The following is a 27174-nucleotide window of genomic DNA, read 5'->3' on the forward strand; positions in this document are numbered from 1 at the left end:
CTTGCTTTGCATTAACTCCTTCTTTGCCTCCCCCAGGCATGATTTCCTAAGAACTACAATGACCGCTTCCCTCTTCTGGGGCTTCTCCCTTAGCAACCCTCGGCAATTCTTAGCAACCCTCAGCAAGCTTCTGCTGCTCCAGGAGTTAGGCGCAACACTCACTTCAGAGGATGGAGAACTGGACTAGCTTCAGTGAGATTTGACGCAGGACATAAGGAGTCTGCTGCTTAAAGTAAGGCTACAGGCCAACACAGGCCCTGGTCTCGGTGCTGAGCCAATAAACCCTGTAACCAAGACAAAGTCCTATTGCCTTCACTGCTGGTGGGAGTATAGGCTAGTACAACCAGTATGGATATCAGTATAAGTGCTTAGAGAATTGCAAATAAATCTGCCGTATGGTCTAGCTATCCCACTACTAGGAATATATCCAAAACAAATGAAAACTACATATGAAAAAAGGTGTTAAAGAACTTCATCAGAGTACTTGGGTTTGGTGCCCACTGCTGGTGCCTAAATCCAACTTCCTTCTAATGTAGACCCTGAGAAAAAGTGGTGATGGGCTGATGGGTTAAGGAATTGGGTTTCTATCACTCAGGAGATCTGGACTGAGGACCTAGTCCTATCTTGGACCTGGTTCAGTCCTGGCTGTCATTGACATTTAAGGAGAGAAGTGGCAGATGGGAGGTGCATTTTTCTTTGTCTTTTCAATGAATAATAATAATAAAAAACTTTAAAAATCATTTAAAAATATACAATTGCTCTGGGGCCAGAACAGAGGCACAGCTAGCTAATCCTGTACCCTGTGGTGCCTGCACCCCATATGGGTGCCAGCTTGTGTCCTGGCTGCTCCTCTTCCAATCAGGCCATCCCTGCTGCTTTCCCAGATGAGCAGGGAGCTGAAGTCCCTGCACGTAAGTGGGAGACCTGGCTCCCGGCTTTGATTGGCTCAGCTCCAGCCATTGTGGTCATTTGGGGAGTGAATCAGTAGATGGAAGATCTGTCTCTTCTCTCTGTAAAACTTGCCTTTCAAATAAAAACAAATCTTTCCATTTATGGAATAGCCTAATAGAATAGCTACCATTTCGATGTTCTGATATGTCCTATTTACAAATCTGGGAATCTTAATGACTTGGCAGGTAGTGATCCCTGTTAGAACCTTCCTTCTTAGGTGTGCATAGGAGAGCACAGCAAAATTATCTGCCTGCAATTTCAGGAGCCACTTGTGTTTTGAATCTAGGGCTTTCCTATGATCTGGACAGTTCTTTGAACCTGAAACTTGTCTCTCCTCCATATTCAGGGCTGTTCAGGAGGCTGGCTTCTTCACATTGTGTTTCTTGAGTGACCTGTGGTTTCCATGACAAAAGTCAGCTGCCTTAGGGTTCCTGCGGATGGGGAAGACAGATCCGTGGCTAGACTGATTGCTCTTGGGGCCCTGGACTTGCCCCCTGTCCCTGGAGTGGAACCCAGGAGAGAGGGACAGCTGAAGGCACTCCCAGGATTTTAGGATAAAAAATATAAGTCTTGTTAGCTTGCAGTAAAGTTACCAGGAATTCTTCTTGCTACCCATTTAAAACAAAAATAATGGGTTCCTCAGCTTGCGTGACTAAAGTTCTGCTTTTCTCTGTAGGGTCAAAGTGCTTGACTTTGCTCATTGAAATCCACCCCGTGAACAATGTGAAGGTTTTAAAAGCCATAGACAGCTATGTTTGGGTACAGGTAAGTCTGTCATTCATCATTTAAGTCTCTTTAGTCAAAAGGCGTGAAATTCCAGCAGGGGTGTCAAGGGGGATGGTGTTGTTGACCAAGGGACTTCACACACGTGCTCACATTGACGCCTCAGAGCAATCTTACAGATGGGTTTGGCTGGAGATTTTCAGCAGCTCTTCCTTTACAAACATGGAAAGTAAGGGTTCAAACTTAACTCCCCGGACTCCAGTAATGTGGTTTCTCTAATGGAAAGGTAATGATTTTTCCATGAGTAGAATTTCAATATTGAAACACGTTTGGAGTAGGCATTTAGCCTAGCAGCTAAGATGCTGGTGAAGACTTCTTTGTCACATCACATTGCCTAGATGTGATCCCTAACTCCAGCTTCCTGCTAACACAGACTGTCCCTGGCTTCTAGCTTTGGCTTAACCCAGCCTTGGCCATTGTGGCCATTTGGAGTGTAAGAGCTGTCCCTCTTTCTGATTCTCAAATAACAGAAGAAATTTAAAAATCATACATGCAATGGAAAAGTTAACATAATGTATTTCATATATTCACATGGTTAATAGATGCCATATGTGACTAAAGGACTTAATCGCCCGATTTATCAACTGTGAATTCAGAAGGTAGCATTGCCTATAGAAGGCAAGTGACTGCCAAGCTGTGACCTGGCAGAGGTTGGCAAGCCTGGTTCTTTGCCACCACAGTCCTTGGCATGGCCCTGAGCAGGCAAGTCCTGGTCACCCTTGTTCCATTCAGGAGGCCTGGCCATTGACAGCAAGAGGTATCGCCATATTTGGAGGCATAGAGCATTTAAGAGTATTTGCTCTCCAGCTCTATGCCCGGAAGTATGACATTGCATGTCCAAGCTGTGCTCCCACTTTGGTCTATGAAGCATCCTATCTGATGTATATTTTCACAAATCATGAGAATTTTTCATGTTTTAAAAATTGTTTTAATGTTTAATTATTAACATGATTTGTTGATACAACTATTTTTTAAAAATTATTTAAAAGGCAGAGTTAGAGAATATCTTCTGGTTCACTCCCCAAATAGTCAAAATGGTTGGAGCTGGGCTAGTCTGAAGCCAGGAGCCAGGAGCTTCTTCCAGGTCCTCCATGTGGGTGCAGAGGCCCAAACACTTGGACCATCTTCTAATGCTTTCCCAGGTCAGAAATGGAGCAAACCAGTGTCCATAGGGGATTCCAGTTCTGTAAGTGGTAGCTTTGAGTTTGACTGCTGGACCACAGAGCCAGCCCTGAAATAATGAAATTTCATGTCATTTTTGCAGTTAAATTCTGCGTTATGTCTTTTTTTTTTTTTTGACTTTGAAGAATAGCGTATAGCCAATGCTTTGATCTTCAGTTTTGGGAGTTCAATTTAATTTTTGAATTGAAATTTATTTTTACATGGGAGAGAGAATCTCCCATCTATGGATTACTTCTGTAAATGCTTTCACTAGCCATGGCTGGACCAGGCTGGAGCCATGAATTTAGAACCTCATCTAAGTCTCCCATGTAAATGGCAAAGACCCAACTACTTCAGTGAACACCTGCTTCTCTCCAAGATGTGTGCCTGGTTCCCAACTTTGCCTTGGTCCAGCTCTGGCCACTTGGGGTAATGAAATAATTGGTAGAAGGTCTGTTTTTCTGTCTCTGTAACTGCCTCAAATAAATGTAAAAATATGCATTTTTTTGCCATGAACATTTTGAAACACGTTTGTATTTTCTCAAGAATATTTTAGTGAGGATGTTGATAATATTGAGACATGAAAGACTAGTCTTTCACAGTGTGTTCAGGTTTCACAGGGAGAGTGAAGCTCACTTGTGAATCCTACTGATGAATCAATCTGTCATGCACAGAACGAAGCAGTTGATCTTTAATCAGCATTTGGATGCTTAAAAAAATTAAGTCTGGGGTCAGTGCAGTGGTACAGCAAGCTTACTGTCCACTTGCAATGCTGGGATCCCATATGGGTGCCATTCATGTCTGAACTATTCCACTTCTGATCCAACTCCCTGCTTCTAACCTGGGACAGCAACGGAGGCAGCCCTGAAGCCTTGAGACCCTACACCTGCATGGGAGACCCAGAGGAAGCTCCTGGCTTCAGATCGGCTCAGCTCTCCACCCCACTGTAGCTATTCAAGGCATGCGCCAGCAGATAGAAGACCTGACTCTCTCTCTCCCTCTCCTGAGTAACTCTGCTTTTCCAGTATCTATTTAAGTGTTTTGTCTTGTCAGAGCTGACAAGGGTCAAGTTCTTATGTTGTTGGCTGTGTGCTTTGTCCTGTGGGCAGATCCCGAATGACACACACAGGTCGGAGAGTACACAGGAGGAAGAGGACAAAGCCTTTCCCTTCCCATGGCTGTTACCCTATGCTTTGAGGCTTGTAAATCCCAACCATATGCCCTGTGACTCACTGTCCTTTCTTGGAAAGTCCCTGGTTTTGTGGTGCTTTGTCTCTTGATGTGGAACTATGAAAGTTGTGGTGGAAAATGTGTTTACTTGCCTCTCAAATTTCCACAACGGTTAGCTGCGGACTGGATGGGTTAGCTGTCCTGTGTGTGTCAAAACATTCTAGGGAAATGCTGTCTGCATTGCTTTTGATTGGTTTCGGGATCAAGTGTTCCAAAACGAGAGATGCCTTCCTTAAGCACAGCTTCAGCTTTAGCCTTACGGTTGAAATCAACAAAGACCGTTTTGGATGTGGGGTCAGTTTCCTCCTGGAAAACTGATACCCTTAGAAATGTCACCTCTTCCTCACTTGCTTGGACCTGTGATGTGTGTGTGTGTGTGTGTGTGTGTGTGTGTGTGTGTGTGTGTGTGATGTGTGCGTGTGCATGTAATTCCCCCAAACTGTTCGAGAGTTCCCAGTGCTTTCCGTAAGCATGTGCTAGCACGGTAATCAAACACGAGTTTTGAGCTAATTGTGCACACAAGATGGTTGCTTGATGTTGGTTCATTCCCTTTCTTCCAGTTCCTCTACCCACACGTGGAAAGGCATCCACTTCCAGCCAGCCGCCTGTTGCTAATTTCAGAAGAGCGATGTAAGTGTACTTTTGGGTGTTCCGTGGGGGACTTTATGAATGACACATAGTCATAGTGAAGTGACTGAATCTTCTAAAAGTCCTTGCTTTGCTGAAGGCCCACTGACTCCTAATGTTCATTTGAGACAAGAATGTGGGAGTTAGGGGTTCTTACGAGTGTGGACTTCCAATGTTGTCACATGGTGGAATGTTTGCAGGGCAGTTTTCACCTCATTTTTGCCTCCTTTGGTCCATCCTTTTGGGTGTCTATCTCAGTGGGTAAGTTGTGTAAGGAGAGAGAGGGGAGGCTTGGGTGAGTGTGGAGGTGGGAAGTTTTACCAGGTAGAACAATTCTGTGGAATTGTGGAATTCTGTGGAATCTGGCTAAATTCAGAGACAAATAAGATTGAGATATATAGGGTCTGGTGTGGTAGCCTTGAAGCTTAAGTCCTCGCCTTGATCACGGGCCGGGATCCCATATGGGCACTGGTTCTAATCCTGAAAGCCCTGCTACCCATCCAGCTCCCTGCTTGTGGCCTGGGAAAACAGTTGAGGACGGCCCAGGGCCTGAGGACCCTGCACCTGCATGGGAGACCTGGAAGAGGCTCCTGACTTTGGATTGGCTCAGCACTGGCCATTGCGGCCACTTGGAGTGACTCAGTGGACCGAAGATCTTCCTCTGTCTCTTCTCGCTGTGTATCTGACTTTCTAAAAAATAATTGAGCTATACAAGGTTACGTTCTTAGTGTTTTCAAGTTAGGGGCTGGTGAGCCTATTGAATAAGCCGTTTTGATCTTCTGAGATGAAAATCTGATAGTTAGCAGGACAGCTCTGTAAGGTTGGCTTCAGTCCCCAGGCTCCATTTGTCAATGCCTGGTTGTACATTTTTGTGGCTAAAACCATAAAATATAAGCATGCTCAAATCTACGTTGCCATTGGTTGAGAAGTATTGAAGTGTTTGCATTGTGAAATGGACCCCTATGAAATGCTTCTCCCAAATATTTTGTATGGTGAGTTTTTTGTCTGATAATGTTCATACAAATTAAAATGTGGAGACTAAAGACAAACTGTGAAATGAGCCCTCTGGAAGACCGGTGGTCCCAGGCCAGCAAACCCTTGATGAGGGCACCCAGCAGGGGCAGAGGGGCCAAGTACTGGCTCATGGGTTGAGAGAAGAGCAGAGTTCATGGCAGACTTGAAATAGACTGTATTGTTTTGGCTGTGTGTTGTAAAGAATCCTGTCTGGGACAGGATTGCCTCACAGCCAGGTATTTAACCGACACTGCTCTTACACGATTTGTTCCAAGGACTCATGGTTTTCCTGGAAGCTTAAATTATCTTTTCATTGTTTCTTTTTTAAGATATTGAGCAATTTCACATCCAAGTCTCCCATGAAGATGGAAACAGAGTGGTAAGATTTGAAATTCTTTTGCCTCTGCATGTTTCCCCACAAAGAACTGTATTTCTGGCCTGTTCATGGTAGAGTAACACTAGTGACATGATAGTCTTTCTTCGATGTCTTGAACACTGTAGACTTGATGTGGGTACAAGGGCAGCACTGGCCACCCCCAGGAGACAGTTAACTGCCCTGCAGATCTCAGCCCAGTCCCGGGCACCATGGGCAGGATAGGGCTGTGGGAGTGCTCCCTGGCACCTTATTTGGCTCATGTAAGCCTGCAGCAGGTTAGTTGCAAGGGTGCAATGATTTCAACTAAGAATCACAATAGATTCATTTACCTCCTACTCTGTGTGTTTGCTTTACACCTAATATTTCACAGGCATCTTCATGGATTACTAAGTAGAGATGTAACCATGTTTTTTTTCCCGCAAATTTTTATGCATCTTCTCATATGCATATATGCAACCAATGAGATAAAATTGTGTGCTATGATGTTACATCTCATGGTTTTCTCTCTCCAGCTCTCTCTCTGCTTGTTTTCTACAGTTCCATTTGCTTCTCTGACTTTTGAGCACTGCTGTGGGTCCTTGTCAACTTTTTTCCTTGCTTATATCAGCTCCTGCTCTTCGCTGACAAACCCAAGGTTTTCCTTGTCATTCACTTCTTCCCCATTGGACTTGGTGGAATCACCCACAAGTCAACTAGAATAGTTCCAGTTCATTCTCTAGAAGTGCGTACCAGTTCCTGTTGTGAATGATGCACATTCTTGTTTCAACCAGTCTCACCAGTCCTTTTGTTTCTTGCATTGCAAATCATCTCAAATGCTTTTCTCTAGCATTACCAATGAGTATATATATATTTCTTCGGTTTCAACCTCAAGGGTGAATTGTTGGCTTGATGGAAATACTCGCAATAAATTCCAGAAGATTTTTTTAGTAGATTGGTGGTTCTTTTTGCTTTATTTTTGGAAAGCAGTTTTCCTATAGCGAAGTGTAATATTCCATGTAATAAGTGTATTGACCTATATCTAAAATCTTCATGTTGATGAGCATAACTTGACGTGTTACTCCATACTTAATATTAATAATGCATTTATACATATTCTATGTTTTTGGCTATTTGCATTTGCTGTTCTGAAAATGGTTTTTGCTTTCCTCCCGGGTTGTCTGTCTTGACAATTTGTATGCCATTTTTATATAATCTTCAATATTAAATAGTCTGCATCAAAATCACTCCTCTGCATGAAAATGGCATTTATTATGTGACCTTGAGAGCTTCAAATCAAGAGCCCTGGCTAGAAAATGACCAAGAGAAAGAGTGTGGCTGCATTTGTGGCCATTCCTGGTTCAGTGATTGTCCAACATGAAAGACTGAAGCTTCATCCCAAAGCCAGTGAGGAGCATTTAAAGAAGACAGTTAAATAAGTTTTTTAATGTGAAAGCCAGGGAGATGAGTGAGGGAGAGAGGGACAGAGTTGTCCATTTCCTTGTTCATATCCCACGTGCCTGCAGGACCCAGAAGCCAGGAGCTCAGCCTGAGTCGCCCACGCTGGGTGACAAGGCCTTACGTACTTGAGCCATCATCTACTGCCTCCCCTCCCCCCAGCAGAGGGTACATGGATAGGAAGCTACAAAACGAGGTGTGGGCATCTTAACTGCTGCATGAGATCCCTGCCCTGTGCTCTCATTCTTAGAGACTTTGGTAGCAGCTTTTTATAGGACGAGGCAATTTTTTAATTCTTTGTAACATCCCACATGATAGAGGTATTATTGTAACCAACCTCATTTCTACGGACATGACAGCAACCAAGACTCACTAAAGTGACATAATTGAACAATAGTCAGTACCCTGAATTTGATCTCAAGTTCTGGCCCTTGGTTCTAGCAGCCTTGTGCTAATGCAGACCGAGGGAGCTAGTGGTGGTGGGTCACGTAGTTGGCCTCTTGCCCCCTATTAGAGATGTGGATTAAGTCCCCTGGCAAGAGTGAACTGACCAAGGGGTTAGATGCTTCCTTTTTCTTTGCTTGTTTTTCTCAAAACATAAAATTTGTATTGGAACCTGGGCATGCCATACTGTCTTTTTGTCAGCATTTATCTTTATCTGAAAGAGTTCCTAAATATATAGGACCTTAACACAGTTAAGGAAAACGGGAGGATTGCAGGAGGTTTAGAAACAGAGGCAAATCTTGGATCACTAGCCTTCCCTCCCTCTAGCCTTACAGCAGGGTCTGGGCAAGGAGGAAGTTGGGGTGTTTATTTTGCTTTGGGCCATGTGTATTGATTGGCAGGCTCCAGGCAAGCCTAAATGGGGAAATCCCTGATGGGGTTAAAGTGGGTTCAGGCATGAATAGGACCCTCTCTGGTGTTTCCTGTCTCATTTCTATATCTCGGTCCATCTTCATCCTTTGCTCATCTGTATCAATATGAATGACTTTTGTTTGATAAAAATCTCTTGAGGAAAGAGATTATTTTGAGGTCAACTGATATACAAAAGTGATCTGTGACAGGATGCCAGACAACAGGATTGTGGGTCTTACTGAGCTAAGTGTGCATCCAGTGTGGTCTTGGCCATTTTTCCATTTTTAGAGAGTTGAATCTAGATGTGCTTGAATCATGATTCTAAAGTTTTGAGCTGGTCTGATTATGGGTCTGAAAGATTGCCTTATCAGCTAACAATCTCTTTGGGCATTTACGCTTTACACTTTGTTCATGTTGCCTCTTTGGAATAAACATTTTTTTTCATGCTATAAACAATCAAGGCACACAGAACTCAGGGAGAATTACAGAATTATTTCAAATGTTACTGTAATGGAGGTATGCCAAGGCACCATAGGAGTCTAGAGTGGTGGGGCTTTGTCTTCCCTTCGGGGAGATTAGAGAAGGAATTGTATAAGACAGTGCCTGCATCAGATCATGAAGGATGAATAGTAAAGTGTTAGTGAGTTGGGCAATATCATAGTGGTAGGGGAAGACATAAAGTTCAAGAGGCACGCCCAAGGCCACACAATTGGTTTATGATCAAGCTGAGGTTCATGGCCTTCTACTCCCGCCCCCGAGACCTGACTTCTTGTAGCATCATGACCTCTTTCTCTGGTAGTGAAGGCCTCTAGTCTGTGGAGTTCTGACCCAGGGGATTATGTCCAGAACCGGAAGTCATGAATCCTCCCTGAAAACCACTGTTGACTTGTGTGGTGGGCGTGGCCTTCACCAGCTGTGGCCTGTTTAAGTAGGAACATGAGTAAAATCAGGTGCAGTATGTATGGGAAGAGGAAGTAATGAAACTGTAACTTGAAACTTTTCTGCAAAGATCCTTTGTGTGTGTTGGGGTGGAGACCTGCTATATAGAGAAACTTAGAAAATAGTTACATGTCCCTTAAGATAGAGATGCAATGTAATGAGTTCTAGACCTCTTTTCCCTAAAATGTTATTTACTTGTGACATTGTTTTGCCTTTTTAGGTGGTTAAAAATTCTGGCCATCTCCCAAAAGACAGAATAGCCGAAGATTTTACTTGGGCTCAGTGGGATATGTCAGAGCAAAGATTATACTACATTGAGCTGAAGGTAAAAAATTAGTCCACGGCACACCTCTTCCCAGGAACAATTGGACTTCGGCATTATCGTCAGTGTAATTTATTCATCACAACATTCCATTGATGGAAGCAGTTGAAGGTTTATGACAGTGAAGATTTTTTGTTACTTGACTTTTTGTCTAGCATTTTTATTGGTCTTTGGAGATAACGTATCATTCTTTTCTCTTAGAAATGCAAAAGTATTTTAAAATGCATCCAATTTTATGCGGATGAGAACTTCAGCTTAATGGTAAGTTCAGAAGACTGCAAGACAGCCATGTTTGAAGACAGCTGTAATCATATACAGCATCATCTATTCATAAATGAATTTAAGAGTGTGCTTCTATTCATCAATTTGTTCCTAAAATGCCAGCATTAGCCAGGTCTGGGCTAGGGAGAAGGAGGAAGCTGGGAATTCAGTTTCGGTCTCTTCTTAGGCATGCTAGGGGCCCCACTATGTGAGCATCATTGCTTTCCCAGGATTGACACTATTAGGAAGCTAGAATTCAGGAGCCAGAGTCGGAAATTGAAGCCAGATACTCTGAAGCTGGATGTAGATGTCTTGACCATTAGCCTAAATGTCTGTCGTCACGATGTTTTAGCATTTAAAAATTTTTTTTTCAGCTACTTATATGTGCAAGTAAAACAGCTCTTGTCATTTTAAGCCATCACCTTGGCAACAAATGTAGAAGTGATCGGAGGAGCATGCAGGAACTTCTCCATTTGCTGAATGCCTCACGTTAAAGAAACAGGTGTAAGAGCGGGGATTAGCAGAATGTACCAGGTAGCTTCAACAGGCTGCATATTACTTAACCCAGAAGGACTTATAGGAATGGTGCATTTGAGAACAAGGAGGGGGAAAAATCAATGACATAGTACTGTTAAGCTGGTAAAAATCTAGCATTACTTCCCAAGAAGTTATTTGGCATGTCAGCTTTGTGGTCGGAGTCTTTAACATCTTTCTCCAATATATTAGCACTATTTTGATCCTGTTCAAGTAGGACTAATATTGGAATCTGACATAGATGGGTATCCTATCATTACGTGAATTTTACCTGCTGCCTTTTTTCTCACCCGTTCTTCTAAAGACCCTCAATAATTCCTTGCTTATCTGATCGTCTATGTTGTAGAAGCCCATGGCTTCTGGTTAGCTGTTCTACAACTCATCGCTGACGGTTCAATCTAAGGCAAAGTTTGCTAAGCGTTATCCCTTGCAGAAGTAGATATACACCAAGTCTTCGATTGTGTTTGGCCCCTTGCATGTTCCAAATGAACTCTGAGTGGTGGTCTTGAGGTGTGAACTCTAGACAATGATAGTTCAAGGGTCTCCTCTTCACTGGGCAAGCACAGCACCATCAGGCTTGCCCTGGATTTGAGAACTTCCATGAATTCATCCTTGTCAGTTTCTCCTAATTTTTTTTTTTTGACAGTTTGAAGCACCTTTGGACATACCATTGAATGATTCGGGATTTAAGTAAGTTTTTTTGTATATTGTTGTTTTTGTAGAACTTCCGACTGAAATGATTATACTTAGCTCATGGTATGCAGATATAATAACAGCTTGATATTGTGTATGTATTTACCTCTTTGTATTTTTAAATATTCTCTATTGAGGATGCAGACAGTTTTGTGACGACCACAGAATTTTTTGGAAAACTCAATGTTGATTCTCTTAGCCATTCTTTTCATAATTTAATACATTTTTTGGCCGTTTTATTTCATCATTGTGATTAAAGTCACTGATTCACAAGCACCAAAACCCTTTGCTTTCTCCTGTCTGAGGAAGCCACTGGCCACTCCACTGTGGTCTCTTTGCTTTTTTCTGATTTCCTTTATTGAAAAAAAAATTTTTCTCCAGTGAAGGAATTTTAAATTTTTTAAAAAGATCTATTTGAAAGGCAGAGAGACAGAGACAGAAAGAAATTACCCACTTATTTTACTCCCTAAATAACAGTAACAGTCCCGGACTGGCCAGGAGCCCGGAACTCCATCCTGGTCTCCTACATGGGTGGCAGAACCCAAATGGTGGGGTTGTTTTTCATTGCCTTTCCAGGTGTATCAGCAGGGAGCTAGATCAGAAGTAGAGCAGCTGGGACTCAAACTGGTACTCCAGTAGGCAATGTCAGTGATAGAGGCAGTGGCTTCAGCCGCTGTAATGTCAGCTCTGATAGAGTATTTAAATGCATCCAACAATGTCTCCTTGTTCCATTGTACCCTTAGGCTTGTCAACTTTGGGTATGATTATTGTCAAGACCAAAAAGAACTATCCAAGCATCCGACTCTGTGTGTATTCACCAGCCATACAGGTAGAAGTTCGAGTTCTATTCAAAACCTAGTCATACCAGGAAAATGCAATATAACAGAGCTAGCTTATGCAAGTGAGCATGTGGACTTTTGTATATCCAATGATCTTCTCCAATATAATTCTAATCATGTGCTTTCTATATGAAAGAAGCCAAGGCCAGTATAGTTGATATTCTAGAAATTACCTTTTGTATGTTTTTTTAGGGGAGATGGATTAATGAATGCACCTTTTCTTTTCTGCTCTATCTTTAACAAGTATTAAACAGTTATGGGGTTGTCTGTGTTAGGATTACTTGTGTGTGTGGGTTCTCTCCCTTAATGCTGCCTTAATGCACCATAGATCAAGAAATGAAATCTGAACACAGGAAGTAACGAATATGCTTATATTCCATGAACCAAGTGAAAATCTTATTAAGGTTATTAATCATCTAAATCAGCAATTTTAACAACCATAGCTAATATTCAATTCTAACATCCCAACTTGAGTGGTCTGTTAAAAGAATACAATTTTAATCCAAGTGCTATTAAAGCCAAACTAAGTGATGTTTATCCATTTGGCCAGCATTTACTGAGTCTTTACTGCGTGGGAGATCTCGGGTTGCACTGACTTGATCTATAATGCTATGACAGTGTGGATTTTAGACATTACAGAGAGGCACAATTAGTGCTACATGGAACTATAATAAACATTGTGAGAGAACAGTAAGTCTTGCGAGCATGTGATGGAGGCTTCCTGAAAGATACTGGTGTCTTCAAATATGTCCTGGTTCAGCCTGTCCACTTCTTCCTCCCTGCAAGTCAACTCAAACCATTGTGTCCTATTCCTGACACTTACCCCCTTCCCAACTCTCTCCTTCATACATGCCATTTTTCCTGTGCATCCCAGGTTTTCCTCTGCCATATAATTTCCTCCATACACCAGTCCCTGAAAAGTCGAGGAAGGAGAGGTATTTCAGTTGAGGCCTGAAGGACATGTATGCACTAGGACCAGTGGGACTGGAGCAGAGTCAGCAGTGGGGAGAGGATTGTGAGAGCTGAAGCAAGCAGGGCCAGATTATGTAGGATCCTATGGATCAGAAAGATTGGAGATTCTAGCTGAAGAATGGGGAGAAATCATTGAAGGTATATTTTTCTTGCTACCGAGATTTATTCTGAGATATATTTACCATATATATACTTTTAGTATATTTGAACCATGTGTCCAGGGGCATGTGTATATATGGTTCAAATATATCAAAAGAATTCAAGATCATAATGAGCATTCCTGCCCTTCTACTTATGATTATTTCATTTATAGTATTCACATTATCCCTCTAAATATAGGTACTATTTCCTTTTTTTCGATTAAACTCAGAAGTCAATTGCAGAAATCATACCACTTTACCACTAAAATCTTTCAGCATTGACATTTTTAGGTTAAGGACATTATTTTACATGACTTCTGCTCCATTATGAATAGGAAAAATGAGTTACTTTAATAGCCTTTGTTTCATTTCTGAATTCTTATACAAGTATATAACATTTTAAAATTGAATTCTTATAATCAATTTTAAAATGTTATATACTTGTATTATACATTTGGGTGTAAACATGTATGTAAAAATATATGTATATAATTTTAAGAAATGTTTTGAAGAAAAAGCCCTCATCCTCCCTCCTGTGATCATGGAGAGGGGAAAGATGTTGCGTTGCTCCTTGCTGTCCGATCACATCAGTGCCAGGGGACAGAGATGGCTTCCAGTGTTGTCCCAGGGATCCTAATGGGGGGAACAAGTGTCCTGAGGGTGTTGCTTCAGTAGTCTCAATTGTTCTGGGATGTTGTTGGAAATGAGAAGGTAATTCTAATGCCTGTTGGCTGTCCATCCCCTTGACCTTGGGTACTCGCTGGAGAACTTGGCCTGTAGTCTTGTTCAACTTGCTTTTCTTTCCACCTTTATTTTGTATTTTCCGTGATATGATTTTATAGGTATAAGGCTTCCGTTCTCTACTGTCCCTACTTCCCTGTCTATTCTCTCCATCCCCACATTGTTTTCCTCCATATTTCCATATTACAATAGTATAGTGCTTCATACAGTCAGCCTTCTGGGTTGTTTCCACCTTTTGATATGAGGTATTTGGGGTCTTCAGCTGAATGAGAGGAGCCAGCCATTTGCTCTTTCCCGTGGAGCTGGGTACGATATTTGAAAGTGACAGAAAAGGAGAAACACATTTTTCTATTCCCTCTTTCACTTTCCAAATGCCTACAGTAGCCAGAGGTGGACGAGGCTAAAGTCAGGAGCCAAAAACTCCTTCTGGGTCTCCAGTGTGGGTGGTAGGGACCCAAGTACTTGAGCTATACACCCTAATGGGAATCTGGACTGGCAGTGGAACAGCTAGTGCTTGAGCTAGCACTCCACTATGGGATGCGGTGACTTGGCTCATTGTGCCATAATGCCCACTCCTAGATGTATCTCTTAAAAATTGAGATTCCTCATGATTTGCATCTTCTGTTTGAATGTACTACCATCTGTGCCCCCTGCCATCTCTCCCTTTCACCCTACAACGTTGATCATTTGAAGAGTTCAGGCCATTTGCCTTCTAGAATGTGTGTGTTCTGGATTTGTCTGTATTGAACTTTGCTCCTGTCCTCCATGTTTCTTGTAAATTAGAAGTTAGGTGCAAACACAGAAAAGGGAAGTGTTCCTGGTGGAACCCTTCATACATGATATGAACTTCTTCATATTGCATTGAGAGGCAAACACTTTGGGGTGGTGTTTAGGAAGAATTGTGAATTTCTTCTGGGCATTTTAACCTAGGAAATCTGGAACTTAGAGGTCAGGATGACAATAAATGATTGTAGATGTTGTCAGAGCATAGCTGGCATTTGGAGCTGCAGGAGAGCCAGAGTGAAGATGTTGACGAGCTAGCTGGAAGCATGTGAATGTGAGAGGTGTAAATAAAGGTTAGCTGGGTCTTCCAGAGGACAGGAAAAACCAGTGTGAGGAGAGAGGAAGAAGCCCAAACTAGGGTGGCAGGCAGGCATCAAAGGAGACTGACTGCCTGGTCACAGGGGTCAGGAGAATGTGCTGGGCCTTGTGGCACAGGGGCTTCTAGGATCTGCATTGTGAGGGTGAGTGAGGTGAGCTCCCGATTGTGCTGGAATAAGTGGCATAAGAAGTGGAAAAAGTTGTAGCAGCACATATGCCAGTGATAGCAGCCAGAAGTGAAGTAGAGTTTAGGGAATCTTGTTTTGTAAGGCAGTGGAGGCGCCAGAACATTTGAATGCTCAAAAGATACACTTAGTGGCGAGGGAGGAAGAGGAAGACAAAACAGACAAATCATCCATGGAGTGAATTTGCTTAGACAGTGGGATGGAGTGAGATGCAGAGCTTACCTGCAGGAACCATGGGAGAAGTAAGGCTGCAATTCAGCCTTCCATCTGGCAGATGTAAACATCCATTAGAGGTTTTAATTCAGTGTGGTTTTTCATTCCTTTTCATTTTGTCCCCACAAGAGTTTCTCACAAACGGTAGCAGCTGTAACTCATAAATGGGCTATCCATTTGTGATGTTTTCTTATTTCATGAAATGTTAGGTTTGTTAGCCATGGGATATGAGTCTGTAGGGTGGGTTTTTCTTTGCGCATGTGTATGCTGTTTTTTTACTTTTTGCTCATGACTGAGAGCATTGAACAGTTAGATTTTTAATGTTATTTCTAGCTGGTGTGGTGACCTAGTAGGTTAATCCTCCACCTGCAGCGTTGGCATCCTATAAGAGCGCTGGTTCAAGTCCTAGCTGCCCCACTTCTGATTCAACTCCTAACTTCGTTATTTGTAATTTGAGAGAAAGGAGCCTTTCTTGGGTTTTCAATATATTGCCATCAAGTCTTTTTAATAATATAGGGCAGTTTTAAATGTTGTTGAAAATGGTCACAGATGATAAATACAGAAACAGAATGCGTTTAAGTGTCCTTGAATGACCTGGCCAAGGTAAAGGTACCGTATCATAATTCTTGGATTAAGGAACTAGCAGAGTACAGTGGGGGAGACGAGGTATGTTGACTCCATTGAGGTAGAGTGGTTCTTGAGTTGATGCGGTTAATATCAGTTCTGGGACTGGAAACCAGGCTTTCCAACTCCTTGTCATCAAGTTCCTTCCTACCTAGGAAAGCCTCATCCCAGTGAATCATGCCAACATTAGCACTGGAGTAAAGTACAGATTCAGAACCTTCCTAAGACAAAACTCCAAAGTACTTTACATTCTGGACTTTGGATTTTTGGGTCAACGATATTCAACTGATCATATCTGTTTTTTAAATCTCAAAGTCCTTTAAAAAAATTTATTTATCTTGGAAGGTAGAATGACAGAAGGAGGGGGAAGGAGAGAGAGGAGACAGAGATAGGTTCCATTTGGCAAACTAGTAGATAGACCGGTCTTTCCCTAACAGCCAGGGCTGGGCTTGACCAAAGCCTGGAGCTAAGAACTCTGTCCGGTGCTCAACCAGGATTAGTGTAGGTTTGGTGTCCTCATTTGCAGGTCATTGATGGATATTAGTCCAGCTGCTGATTGGAATAATGTATAGCCTAACATGTTGAGAGCCAAAAGGTTGGACATTCTGAGAGGTGGGGTGAATGAAGGCAGCCAAAGACCACGTAAGCTCTCCTTTGACCTTGAACCAAGGCCATCAGTGATCCGTGCATGGATGGGTGTTGGTTTAATCTTACTGCCCTCTAAGGTCATTTTACCTTTCTGATCTAGATAAACTCCAAGACTGGGATCTTCTGTACATAGAGCAGGGTTCTGATCAACTGAGGCCCATGGCTATAGGAAATGACTGGGAGGCAACAAGCTAGACAAGAAGGCAGGGCAGTGCCTATCAGGAGACTCACGAAGTTTGCAAATTATTCTAGGGTCCATAACGTTGCATCTAGCTATGTGTCTCTACTCGTTTTCCTGTCTTCAATAGCTTGCCATAGTATGTTGCTTATGGTGTCTATTAAGTGACTGTACAACTTCAAAATCAATTAAAATGTCTCAGCAATTTATTAGATTACTCCTGAAATTTAGAAATGGTTTACTACGAGGAAGAAGAGGCAGGACATCTATAGGCATACAAGTAGGTTAAGTGAATTCTTTGTACAAATTAAGAAACTCTTTATACAAATTCTTTGAAACGCTACTAACTGCTTTTTTTTTTTTTCCTCCTAGGAAGTTTATGTGTATGTTACTGCCCCAAGTTTGACTCCTGGGAACAAATCACATATTCAGTGTTTTATTTTCATAAAGGTATTTTTCATTTATTTTTACTTTTGCATAATTTGCCAAGATAATAGCAGTCATAGGATTTTCAGTCTCCTTGCCTTAGTTTTCAGCAGTACATTCTGTATCTGTAGAGTTATTTAACAAAAATGCTCCCTGATAGAATTCACCAATAGTGAATATTAGAAAACTATTTTTATAGTCTATGTATTTTTACCCTTGTCTATATTTTAAAGCTTGAGAACCAATTCTAGTAGATGTATTTGCCCTAAAAGCATGTGTTTTCCTATGTCTTGGAAATTATGCTTTATGAAGTTACACATAATTTTTGTTAAAATCTTCCAGAAGCCCAAGCCTAAAAACCAGGCTTTACACATAGATATGTTTACACCGTTTTACACATCTGGTCAAAGATAATATGGCGGTAGCCTGGATGTAAGCGTAAAATGCCCAGTCTTTCTCAGTTCTGTGGTTATTTAGTGTGTCCTTCGTTAGTTTTACTCTGAACCGTGCTAATGAATCTTTGTTTTGCTTGTTCAGTTCCTTAAGGTTAGTATTTGTGTGAAAGTAAAATTTTCAAAGCCGGCAAATTTCCCCACCATTCAAAAAATATTACGCCAGTTTGTTTTGCAGGCATGATTAGTGTCGCCTTCACAGGTTAGAGCGAGGTAGAAAAGTTGAAGAATGTACTTCCTAATAAAGGAACAAAGGAACTTCAGAACTGGATATACCTGTTGAAAGAGGCTGAGTTGGAGTTTTGTAGAAAGTCTTCAAATGTTTTTCTAATAATTGGCGTAATGACTAAAACTGAAAAACAAAACATTTCTAGAAGATCTGAGTTGGGAAAGTGCAGAGTGATTCCCTAGTTGGATAGTTAAATCTTTTTCAAATGTATTTTTTACTTCAGCATCAGAAGTTGAGAAAGAGTGAGAGATCTTTGATCTGCTGGTTCAGTCTCTAAATGGCTGCCAAGGCCAGAGCTGGGTCCCTTCTGAAGCTGGGGGCCAGAAGCTTCTTCTGGGTCTTTCATGTGGGTATAGCGGCCCAAGGCTTGGAGCTGTTCTTAGCTGATTTCCCAGGCCGTAGGCGGGAGCTGAATCTGAAGTGGAGTAGCTGGGACTTGAACTGGTGCCCGTATGGGCTGTCAGCACCAACAGGTGGAGGATTAGCCTTCAGTACCACCATACTGGCTCCTAATCCTCTTCTAACAGTGGGATTGACTAGGAATGTGGGAGAGGTACCAGTGGGGAAGGGCTTAGTTACGGCAGTGAGCTTTGAGGCACAGGAACTAAGGAGCTGTCTGGCCTCCTCCACCTCTTGGAACCCTTTGTGGCTACCTGCAGAGCCTTCCCTCCCTGGATCATGCATCTCTCATGGCCTCTGATTGACCACGAGCCCAGTAGCATGAGTGGCTTGTGACTGCCCAAAGATGACCCACCTTCAAGGCTGACCTTCATGTGTGTGCAGGGGGCAGGGGAGATAAGAAGCCTGAAGTGGCATCTCAAAGTCAGAAGATGCTTTCTCATGGGATCCAATCGCTGAAGGAGGAGAGTGTGATGAAGCTTGGATGGCATTCCTGCCCCCGCTTCTCTGCCTTTCTCTCTCTCTCCCCCTCTCTCTTCAACTGTGTTTTCTTCTCTCTACAGGATACAGCAAGACCTTCACAGCTGCTCTTGGGAGGGCTGGCTCACCTTTGACCACAGGCATCACTTTTCTCAACCTTGGTGGGTGATGGCGAGATGGAAGTCTCTGACGGATGTGCCTCCGTCGCGGTCGGCTTCCTTTCTGCTCTGTGCACCCTGCGTTCTCACAGCTGTCTGAGACTCAGATGAGGGCAACCACCAAGCTTTTTGAAGCCCAGTGCTTAGGGTCGGGGTGGCTCTCTGGACCACCCTCCTCCATCCGTCTTTGCCATGTGAGGATTATCTTCCCTTGGAGGAGAAGCTTGAGCTGCAAGATTCCTTAGATGCTCACGTATAAGTCATTCATTAATACAGAAGTGAGGACTCTTAGAATCTTACAATCCATGAGAAACGTCATGTTGTGTTAGCCTTTGACCCCAGCTAGGACAAGGGCCTTTGGGAAATGGCTCAAATCCAAGTTACTGACCCTGGAGAGCTTCCAAGTCCCGTTAATGGTTGACAGAGTAGCTTGAGTAAGTTGTTTTCATTGAGTAAATATGGTAATGTGAGAATTAGGTTTGCACCGTTGAGGGAGTCTCTAAAGAAGTGGTTAAGTGGATCTTCCCGGGGCCGGTTGGGATATTGGGTGCTCATGGGTTAGCACAGGAGTTAGAGTAGCAGTCACCAGCCTGCGTGGCGGGACTTGGCACAGTGCTTTGAAAAGGAGAGCTTCAGGTTGAGTATTCTTGTGTCCTTGCTCTCCTCACCTGTCGTGATCAAAGTTCAGGAAAGCACCTTGTGACGGAGCTGAGCAAGATGAGAACCAAGCATGGTAATGAAGCCCACAGCACTTTCCCCTTTTTTTTAAATTTGAATGACGCTGTTGATGGGGTTAGATACCTTATGCTCTGTGGACCAGTGTAAGGCAGATTTTAACATGACCTCAGAACCTGTGGGAAATGGCCTCAGGGAGGCCTTGTTCTCCTAACTTCCTGTGGTAAGAGATAATGGCCTGGCCTTGATTCTTATCAACAGTGCAGTATTGGCATCCTATCTCTAGCGGGCTGTGGGAAATTTCCCCTGAGAAAAACTTGGCATTTTGTGAGGGCAAAGGTATTTCTCTCTCTCTCTCCCCCTTTTCTCCTTTGCCTCCTGGGAATGACTTGGGACAGGAAGACATGATTTCATCTGTGATTTTCTGTGTGTGCAGAAAGGGCAGAAGTCGGAGCTTTGTAGAAACAGGCCGACTGCCTTCCATATACCGTCGTCTTAAGCTCTTGCCTCAGAATCTCATGCCAGACAAACTTAGCTAATCCAGGATATCAGAATCGCACTGTGCTTCTGTGATAGCCCAGGGTCAGCTTATCTAACTGAAAATTCCTGCTACTTTCCTACCTTCTGGGGCATCTGAAATCATAAAAACATCAAGGGGGAGGGGGGAAATGTAAGCATGAACTAGAAATTGTTTTTGTTTTCTTGGTTTTACCACTGCCAGAATGCAGTTTTTCCATGATTCACAGTTTTATGGACTTTCTGAAGATTCCTTATAGGACAGATTTCAACTTTTCTTACAAAGATAAACTCATCTTTTAATTTCATTCTCCATGAATTTTTTGAAGTATTCTTATATATATACATATTAAAAGATTTATTTTTTAAAAGATTTATTTTTATTATTTTTTATTGGAAAGGCAGATATACAGAGAGGAGAGACAGAGGAAGATCTTCTGTCTGATTCACTCCCCAAGTGAGCGCAACGGGCCGATGCTATGCCGCTCCAGAACCAGGAGCCTCTTCCGGGTCTCCCACGTGGGTGCAGGGTCCCAAAGCTTTGGGCCGTCCTCGACTGCTTTCCCAGGCCACAGGCAGGGAGCTGGATTGGAAGTGGGCTGATGGGATTAGGACCGGCGCCCATATGGGATCCTGGTGTGTGCTAGCCAAGGACTTTTGCCAGGCCTAAGCTGATCTTATATTTATAAATACTTGGATGAAAAGGATTATTTTCTATGCATATTTCTATGCATATTTCACGTACATATGTGCATGTGATGGTGTACATATACACAGGTATGCACTTCAATTTACAGCACAAAATTATCCCAAAGATTAAAACCATTCTAGGGGTTGGGGGAATCCCAGAGCCTATGAGACATTGTCACATAATGCAATGTAATCAATAAAAAATAAAGAATATTTGAAAAAAAGCAAGCAAAAAAGATTAAAACCATTCTATAGGTACTTTTTATGTTAACAAATTTTTTTGAGTAATAACAGCTTTACTATTAATTGATGTATAATTTCCCTGTATCTTTTTCTTCTTAGAAGGGGCTTATGTTGATTAAAACACTAACAAAGTTTTTGAAAAAAATTTTTATTTGAAAATCATAGGGCCCGTCCCCGTGGCCTAGCAGCTTAAGTCTTTGCCTTGAATGTGCCAGGATCCCATATGGGCGCCGGTTCTAATCCCGGCAGCTCCACTTCCCATCCAGCTCCCTGCTTGTGGCCTGGGAAAGCAGTCAAGGACAGCCCAAAGCCTTGGGACCCTGCATCCCTGTGGGAGATCTGGAGGAAGATCCTGTCTCCTGGCTTCGGATCAGCATAGCACAGGTCGTTGCACTCGGAGAGTGAATTACTGGATGGAAGATTTTCCTCTGTCTCTCCTCTCTGTATATCTGACTTTGTAATAAAAATAAATTTTAAAAAGCATAGCGCAAGAGAAGCAGAGGATAGATCTTCCATCTACTGAGTCATTCTCCAAATTGCCACAGTGACCAGAGCTGGGCCTGGCCAAAGGCAGGAGCCTGGAACTCCATCCAGGTCTCCCAGGACGGCACTTGAGCCATCTGCTGGCTGTGTATGCAGGAAACCAGATCGGAAGCAAAGCAACTGGGACTTGAACTGTTTATGTGGGATGCTGGCATCACAGGTGGTGGCTTAACACACTGTGCCACAATGCTGACCCACAGGACGCGTCTGAGTCGGTTGGTTAGAGCTTTTTAACCCTTCATGTCTTTGACCTGCCAGTGAGCAACATGTGGCTTTGCTTCAAGAAGGGGAGTCTAATGAGCTGAATTAAAATCTGAATGCGTACACACTACTACTGTGTATGTTTGTTTCTCTAGGCTTCTAAAAAAAAGCTACTTGCACCCTCTCATCCTCCAAAGTCTCAATCTAGGGACAAATGTTCTCTGTACAAGCAATAAATGCAGGGATGAATTCTAGAGTGCTAGCTATGCAAAGAAATGGGTCTCAGTGCCTGTGCCAAGTTGTTGGAAAAATTTTATCTGAAAGGTGCGTTTAGAGGAGGAGAGACTGAGAAATCTTCAGGTTTTACTCTCAGATAGCTGCATCCACTGGGGCTGTGCCAAGCTGAAGCCAGGAGCTTTGGGCTTTTGGCGGGGGGGGTCTCCCATGTGGGTGCAGGGACCCAGGCACTTGGGCCATCCTCCACTGCTTCCAAGACACATTAACACTGGTACCCAGAGGGGATGCTGGCATGACAGGTGGAATCTTAACTTGCTGTGCCACAATGCCAACTCCTCACAGCTTGTTCCAATGTCCATCCACTTAAGGGGGGCTTTAAAAACCAGTTGATGGTGGTGAGAGTGAACAGACCAAAAGCGGGAAAGGAAGGCTTTCCTAAGTTGGGAGAAGCCAATTTCAATCTTCCACGTTAAAGACTGATTTGTGTAGGTTGTTTTTTATTTACAATTCTCATTTACCCTTAAATCCTTTAGTTCTCGTAAAGCCATAATTTGCTTAGAAAACCATAGGTATCATACCTTTGGAATCTGGCTAGCAGGATGAAATATACTGGCATCACATAGCTTGCTTGGGAATACATTGATGAACACTTTTTGAGAAATCCAAAGCCTGTTGGGGATAAGGACATGTTCATGGCTTTGTCACTAGCTGCACACCCTGTGTTGATGTCTTAACTCTTCTCTCTCCCCTACAGATTACTACGTGGCTGTTTACTTACCTGGCCGTTTCTTCCACCTGCTTGATATTCAGCACCCAGACCTGGCCTGCCATAGTCTGTTTCTGACAGGTATGGCTCTGGGTTGCCTCTGCTGGGTATGACCCACGGAAGTGACCTTGATATCAATGTCTTCATTTGGAGGACAGGGTGCTTTTATTGGCTGATCTATTCTTGTTTCTTTTGCCAGGAAACAGTGAAATGGTTGACCTGCTACCTCAAAATCCATTACAATCCCTGCCAGGGTCCCTGGTAGTGGATTGGTGTTCAGGAAAGCTCTACAGAGCGCACTTGAACCAGTCGTATTTATTACAGTTCCTATGGAACACCTGCCAAGACTGTGAGAAGATGGCTGCATTGCACTGTGTGCTCTCGTGTGGCCAAGACTCAAGGCTCCTGGAAGACAAGGTATAAACACAGCTCACATCTGGATCTTGGCAGATTGAAGCAGTGATTTGGTGTGGCAGTTATGACACCAGTATGCCGTATCTGAGTGCCTGGGTTTATTTTATTTTGGCAGGGGGTGGTCTGAGTCTGCTCTCAATTTTACTTTCCAACTCATATACATCCAGGGAGGGAGCAAGTGATGGTTTAAGTGTTAGGTCCCTGCCCACCCAGGCAGGAGACCAAAGATTGAGTTCCTGGCCCTGGCTCAGCCCTGGCAATTGAGGAGAGTGAACCAGTAGATGGATGGGAAATTTGTGTTTGACTTTTTCTTGTTCTCTTTCAAATGAAAGTGTGTTTAAAGATGGGCAAATACACAATACCAAATGTATTAGCGGTTGAACATGATGAATTGTTCTTATTGATAAATTATTACTAATTGAGAAACTTGGGCTCTCTGGATTTGAACATTTTATTCTTTTGGACTTTTAATTCATTTTTACTTGAAAATCAGAGTTGCAAAGAGGAAGAGCCACAGAGATCTCCTACCTGCTGGTCCACTGCCCAGATGGGCTGCCATGGCCAGAGCTGAGCCCATCTGAAGCTGGGAGCCAGGAGTTTCTTCTGGGTCTCCCATGTGTGTGCAGGGGCCCATGCCCTTGGGCCATGCTCCACTGCTCTCAGCAAAGAACTGGATTGGAATTGGAGCAACTAGGGCTCAAACTGTCCCCATATGGGGTACTGGTTCCGCAAATGAAGAATTGGCTTGCTGTGTCACTGCGCCAGCCCAGGGGCTTTTTAATCTTTTATGGATCTCTCCAAGACCTTGGACTAAAGATACCTGCTGTTTTGAGTACCATGGACTGTTCCAGTTACCATGGCCAGTCACGACAATGCCAGAAATAAATTCCACTTTTCAGTGGGGAAAAGTTACATTAATCTCTGTGAAGCACTTTGGCCATTCTCTATCATTTTGTTTTTATGGCTATCCTGGGAAGGCAGAGAAATCACTTTGTTAGGACCGATAAGTGCTAGGTTAATTGAAAAAAAAAATGCACTAGACGTTGTATGTCAATTCAGAATACAGAAACATGCATTTATGTAGTTACATTGGTGTACAGTGAGGCAAGGAAGCCCCCTGCTTGTTTTTGCACTTCAGTTAATTAGAGTTCAAAGTAATTTTTCTTGCATGAAACCACAATGATGTGTTATCTCTGGCTTCCTGTTACCTTTTAAACTTTCTCAGGAGATCAATACTTGAAAAATACCCTTCCAAAATAACCTGCGTATATTGCCAACTTTTCTCATGGTCTTCTATAGCTGTCTCTTCAGTATCGAGAGTTTTAATATTTTAGAGAGCTGCTTTTGACTCTTCCCAAAGCACTTGACTTTTATGGACTCAAAAGCACTCTTTGACCTGTAGCTTACTTGTCTCTAAAAGTTTTTAAAATTTCTTTATTAGAAAAGCAGACTTGCAGAACAATCTTCCATTGACCAGTTTACTCCCTAAATGGCTGCAATGACTAGAGTTGGGCTGATCTGACACTAAGAGCCAGGAACTTTTTCCAAGTCTCCCATGCAGGTACAGCATCCCAAGCAACATGGGGCAATTCTCTGCTACTTTTCCAGGCATGTTAACAGAACTGGATCAGAACTAAAGCAGCTGGGATTAGAACATAGGGTATGTTGGTGTGCCAGGTGGCAGCTTTATCCACTCTGCCACAGCTCCAGCCCCTCTAGTAAATTCTGTTAAATGATCTAATTGTGAAAACAAGTACATGGATCATGGCATCACAGAGCCTATTGGGAGAAGCAGAGATGTCAGAGTGCCCTCTGGCCAACCCCAGGTCTTCCATGAATTCTAGGGTGAATGAGTGCTATGGAGAATAAGTGACTGGGGTGGCTGCTACAACAGGGCTCATGTCTGCTGGCACAGGCAGTGCAGTGTGGCTCACAAGGGTGCCCTGAGTGACAGTCCCACGGGGTCTGAGTCAGCTTCTGTTTGACCCCCTCTTCCGCTCTACCTCTCAGCTCCTCTCCACCAGACGTCTGGCCGTCTCACCTGGTGCATGCTAGCGAAAACAGACATGCACAGGGTTAAAGACAGGATATCTGAACCCCAGACAAGGACGTGTATTACAAAGATGGTGGGTGAGCCAGGATCTCATTTATCAGACTTTACACGACTTGACAAGCCTGGGAGGGAGCACATTCTTAGGCAATCGCAAAACAGAGTTCAAAAAATAAAAAAACAATCATAAATAAAGGATCTCAATGTGTCTGTACCTCTGTGGGCTGGAACAGGGATTTACAGCCTATGACTTCTTTGTTTTTGAAGATTATTCAGTGGATTTCCGAGCCAGTTCCTGCCTGTCATTCCTTTGACCTCATTCAAGAGTTTATCGTTGGTGAGTGCTGTAGGGATGCCCTGTTGAGTCCGACGCTTGACCCTTTTGCAAGGGGGAAGCCCGTGCATGGATCATGAATGTCTCCATCTGGTGAAAGCCTGCTTAGGGTACTTTTGTGTTGGAAAGAAAAGCGCAGCCAGCAGCTTAATTAGAGCTCCTCCTCCAGTGGTTTTGTGAGAAGCTGTGGCTCTTCACAGATGACATAGAAGATAGGACTTTTCAGGTAGTGATCTTGTTTTGGGAAACTTAAACTTTCCTACCCAGTTTTGTGTTGGTTGGGCCCATAGGAAGTGGGTCTGAGAATTTGACAAATGTTGAATTTTTGAAGTCCTGCTTTGCTCTTAAGCAGGCAATTGTATAATGTGTGTGTGTATTTATGATGGTTTGACATTTCAGAACATTTAAAATTTTTTTCCCCCTTCTGTTGAACTTGGTAAATCTTCTTTAAAAAAATAAATGTGATATTCGTGAAAAAACTCATGCGCCTTTTGAAAAGCAGGCCCGTGAATATTTTAGTTGATCTATACAAATCATACTGGTTAGCGGCTTGAAGATAGGGCAATGGAAGCCTTGCTTATCTTGATCTGGTCAAATGATAACACCAGCTGCTTGCTTGACAGTTTCTTAAACCATGTCATTTCCCCCCACTTTCTGAATCTCAGCTTCTGCATATTGGAGCGTATACCCAGAGGCAAGTCATCTGGACAGACTGTTGCTGTATTCGTCTGTGCACACGTGGAATGAAGTAAGTTCATGCCTTAAGTTCCTATGACATGAAAATCCATCCACTGCAGTGAGTCTGTAGTTGGCCACCCCTGTTACCATAACCGAGATTGTGACGTTGGAATTTTCTTATCCCTTGCTGTTGGCCAAAGTATATATATATATATATGTAAACATATGTAAAATATTTATATCAAACATGAAATTGGGGCCCAATGCCATGGCTCAATTAGCTGTTTCCCTGCTCCCCAATTCAAGCACTGGGATCCCATATGGGCACGGCTTTGTGTTTCGGCTGCCCCACTTCCCATCCAGCTCCCTGCTTGTGGCCTGGGAAAGCAGTGGAGGATGGCCCAAATCCTTGGGACCCTGCACCTGTTTAGGAGTCAGGAAGAAGCTCCTGACTCCCGGATTTGGATCAGCTCAGCTCTGGAATTAAGTCTGTTTGGCGAGTGATGCAGCAGTTGGAAGATTTTTCCGTCTCTCCTTTCTGCAAATCTGCCTTTCCAGTGAAAATAAACCAATTACAATAAGTCAAAAACCCAAAAACCAAAACAAAACTATGAAACTGAAGGATAAGGTGTAGGATATTTGTATAAGGAGAAACTAACCTCTATTGTGGTATTTTTATAAAATCTTAAATGTTTTTAGTGTCTGGGATGCACTGTCACTCAGGTTTTTGTTGATGAGTGTGTCTTGCACCCCCGCCTACGAGGCAGATCAAAGCCTTGTGATTCTGTTTCCCAGCTTCATGAAGAAATTCTGTGGTGGCTGGAGAGCTCTAAGACCAATAAGTCAGCAAATTTTTTAAAAG

At 43.0% G+C, this 27174-nt stretch overlaps 1 protein-coding gene across 4 annotated transcripts in view; it reads left to right on the forward strand.

Annotated features, from left to right (window-relative positions):
* LOC121150371 (gamma-secretase activating protein) overlaps positions 1-27174 on the forward strand; it is a 69226-nt gene that overhangs the window by 14017 nt on the left and 28035 nt on the right. For all 4 annotated transcript variants that reach the window (XM_040971217.1, XM_040971215.1, XM_040971214.1 and 1 more), the window contains 13 exons: positions 1628-1716; positions 4686-4755; positions 6096-6145; positions 9591-9695; positions 9894-9953; positions 11134-11177; positions 11924-12009; positions 17194-17271; positions 18891-18968; positions 22825-22917; positions 23036-23253; positions 25568-25637; positions 26300-26382. In XM_040971217.1, the coding sequence (XP_040827151.1) occupies positions 1628-1716; positions 4686-4755; positions 6096-6145; positions 9591-9695; positions 9894-9953; positions 11134-11177; positions 11924-12009; positions 17194-17271; positions 18891-18968; positions 22825-22917; positions 23036-23253; positions 25568-25637; positions 26300-26382 (1124 nt within the window). The remainder of the gene's footprint in view (positions 1-1627; positions 1717-4685; positions 4756-6095; positions 6146-9590; positions 9696-9893; positions 9954-11133; positions 11178-11923; positions 12010-17193; positions 17272-18890; positions 18969-22824; positions 22918-23035; positions 23254-25567; positions 25638-26299; positions 26383-27174) is intronic.

Source organism: Ochotona curzoniae, unplaced genomic scaffold (assembly GCF_017591425.1).
Source record: "Ochotona curzoniae isolate NIBS_2020 unplaced genomic scaffold, NIBS_Ocur_1.0 contig_21, whole genome shotgun sequence".
Lineage (NCBI taxonomy): Eukaryota > Metazoa > Chordata > Mammalia > Lagomorpha > Ochotonidae > Ochotona > Ochotona curzoniae.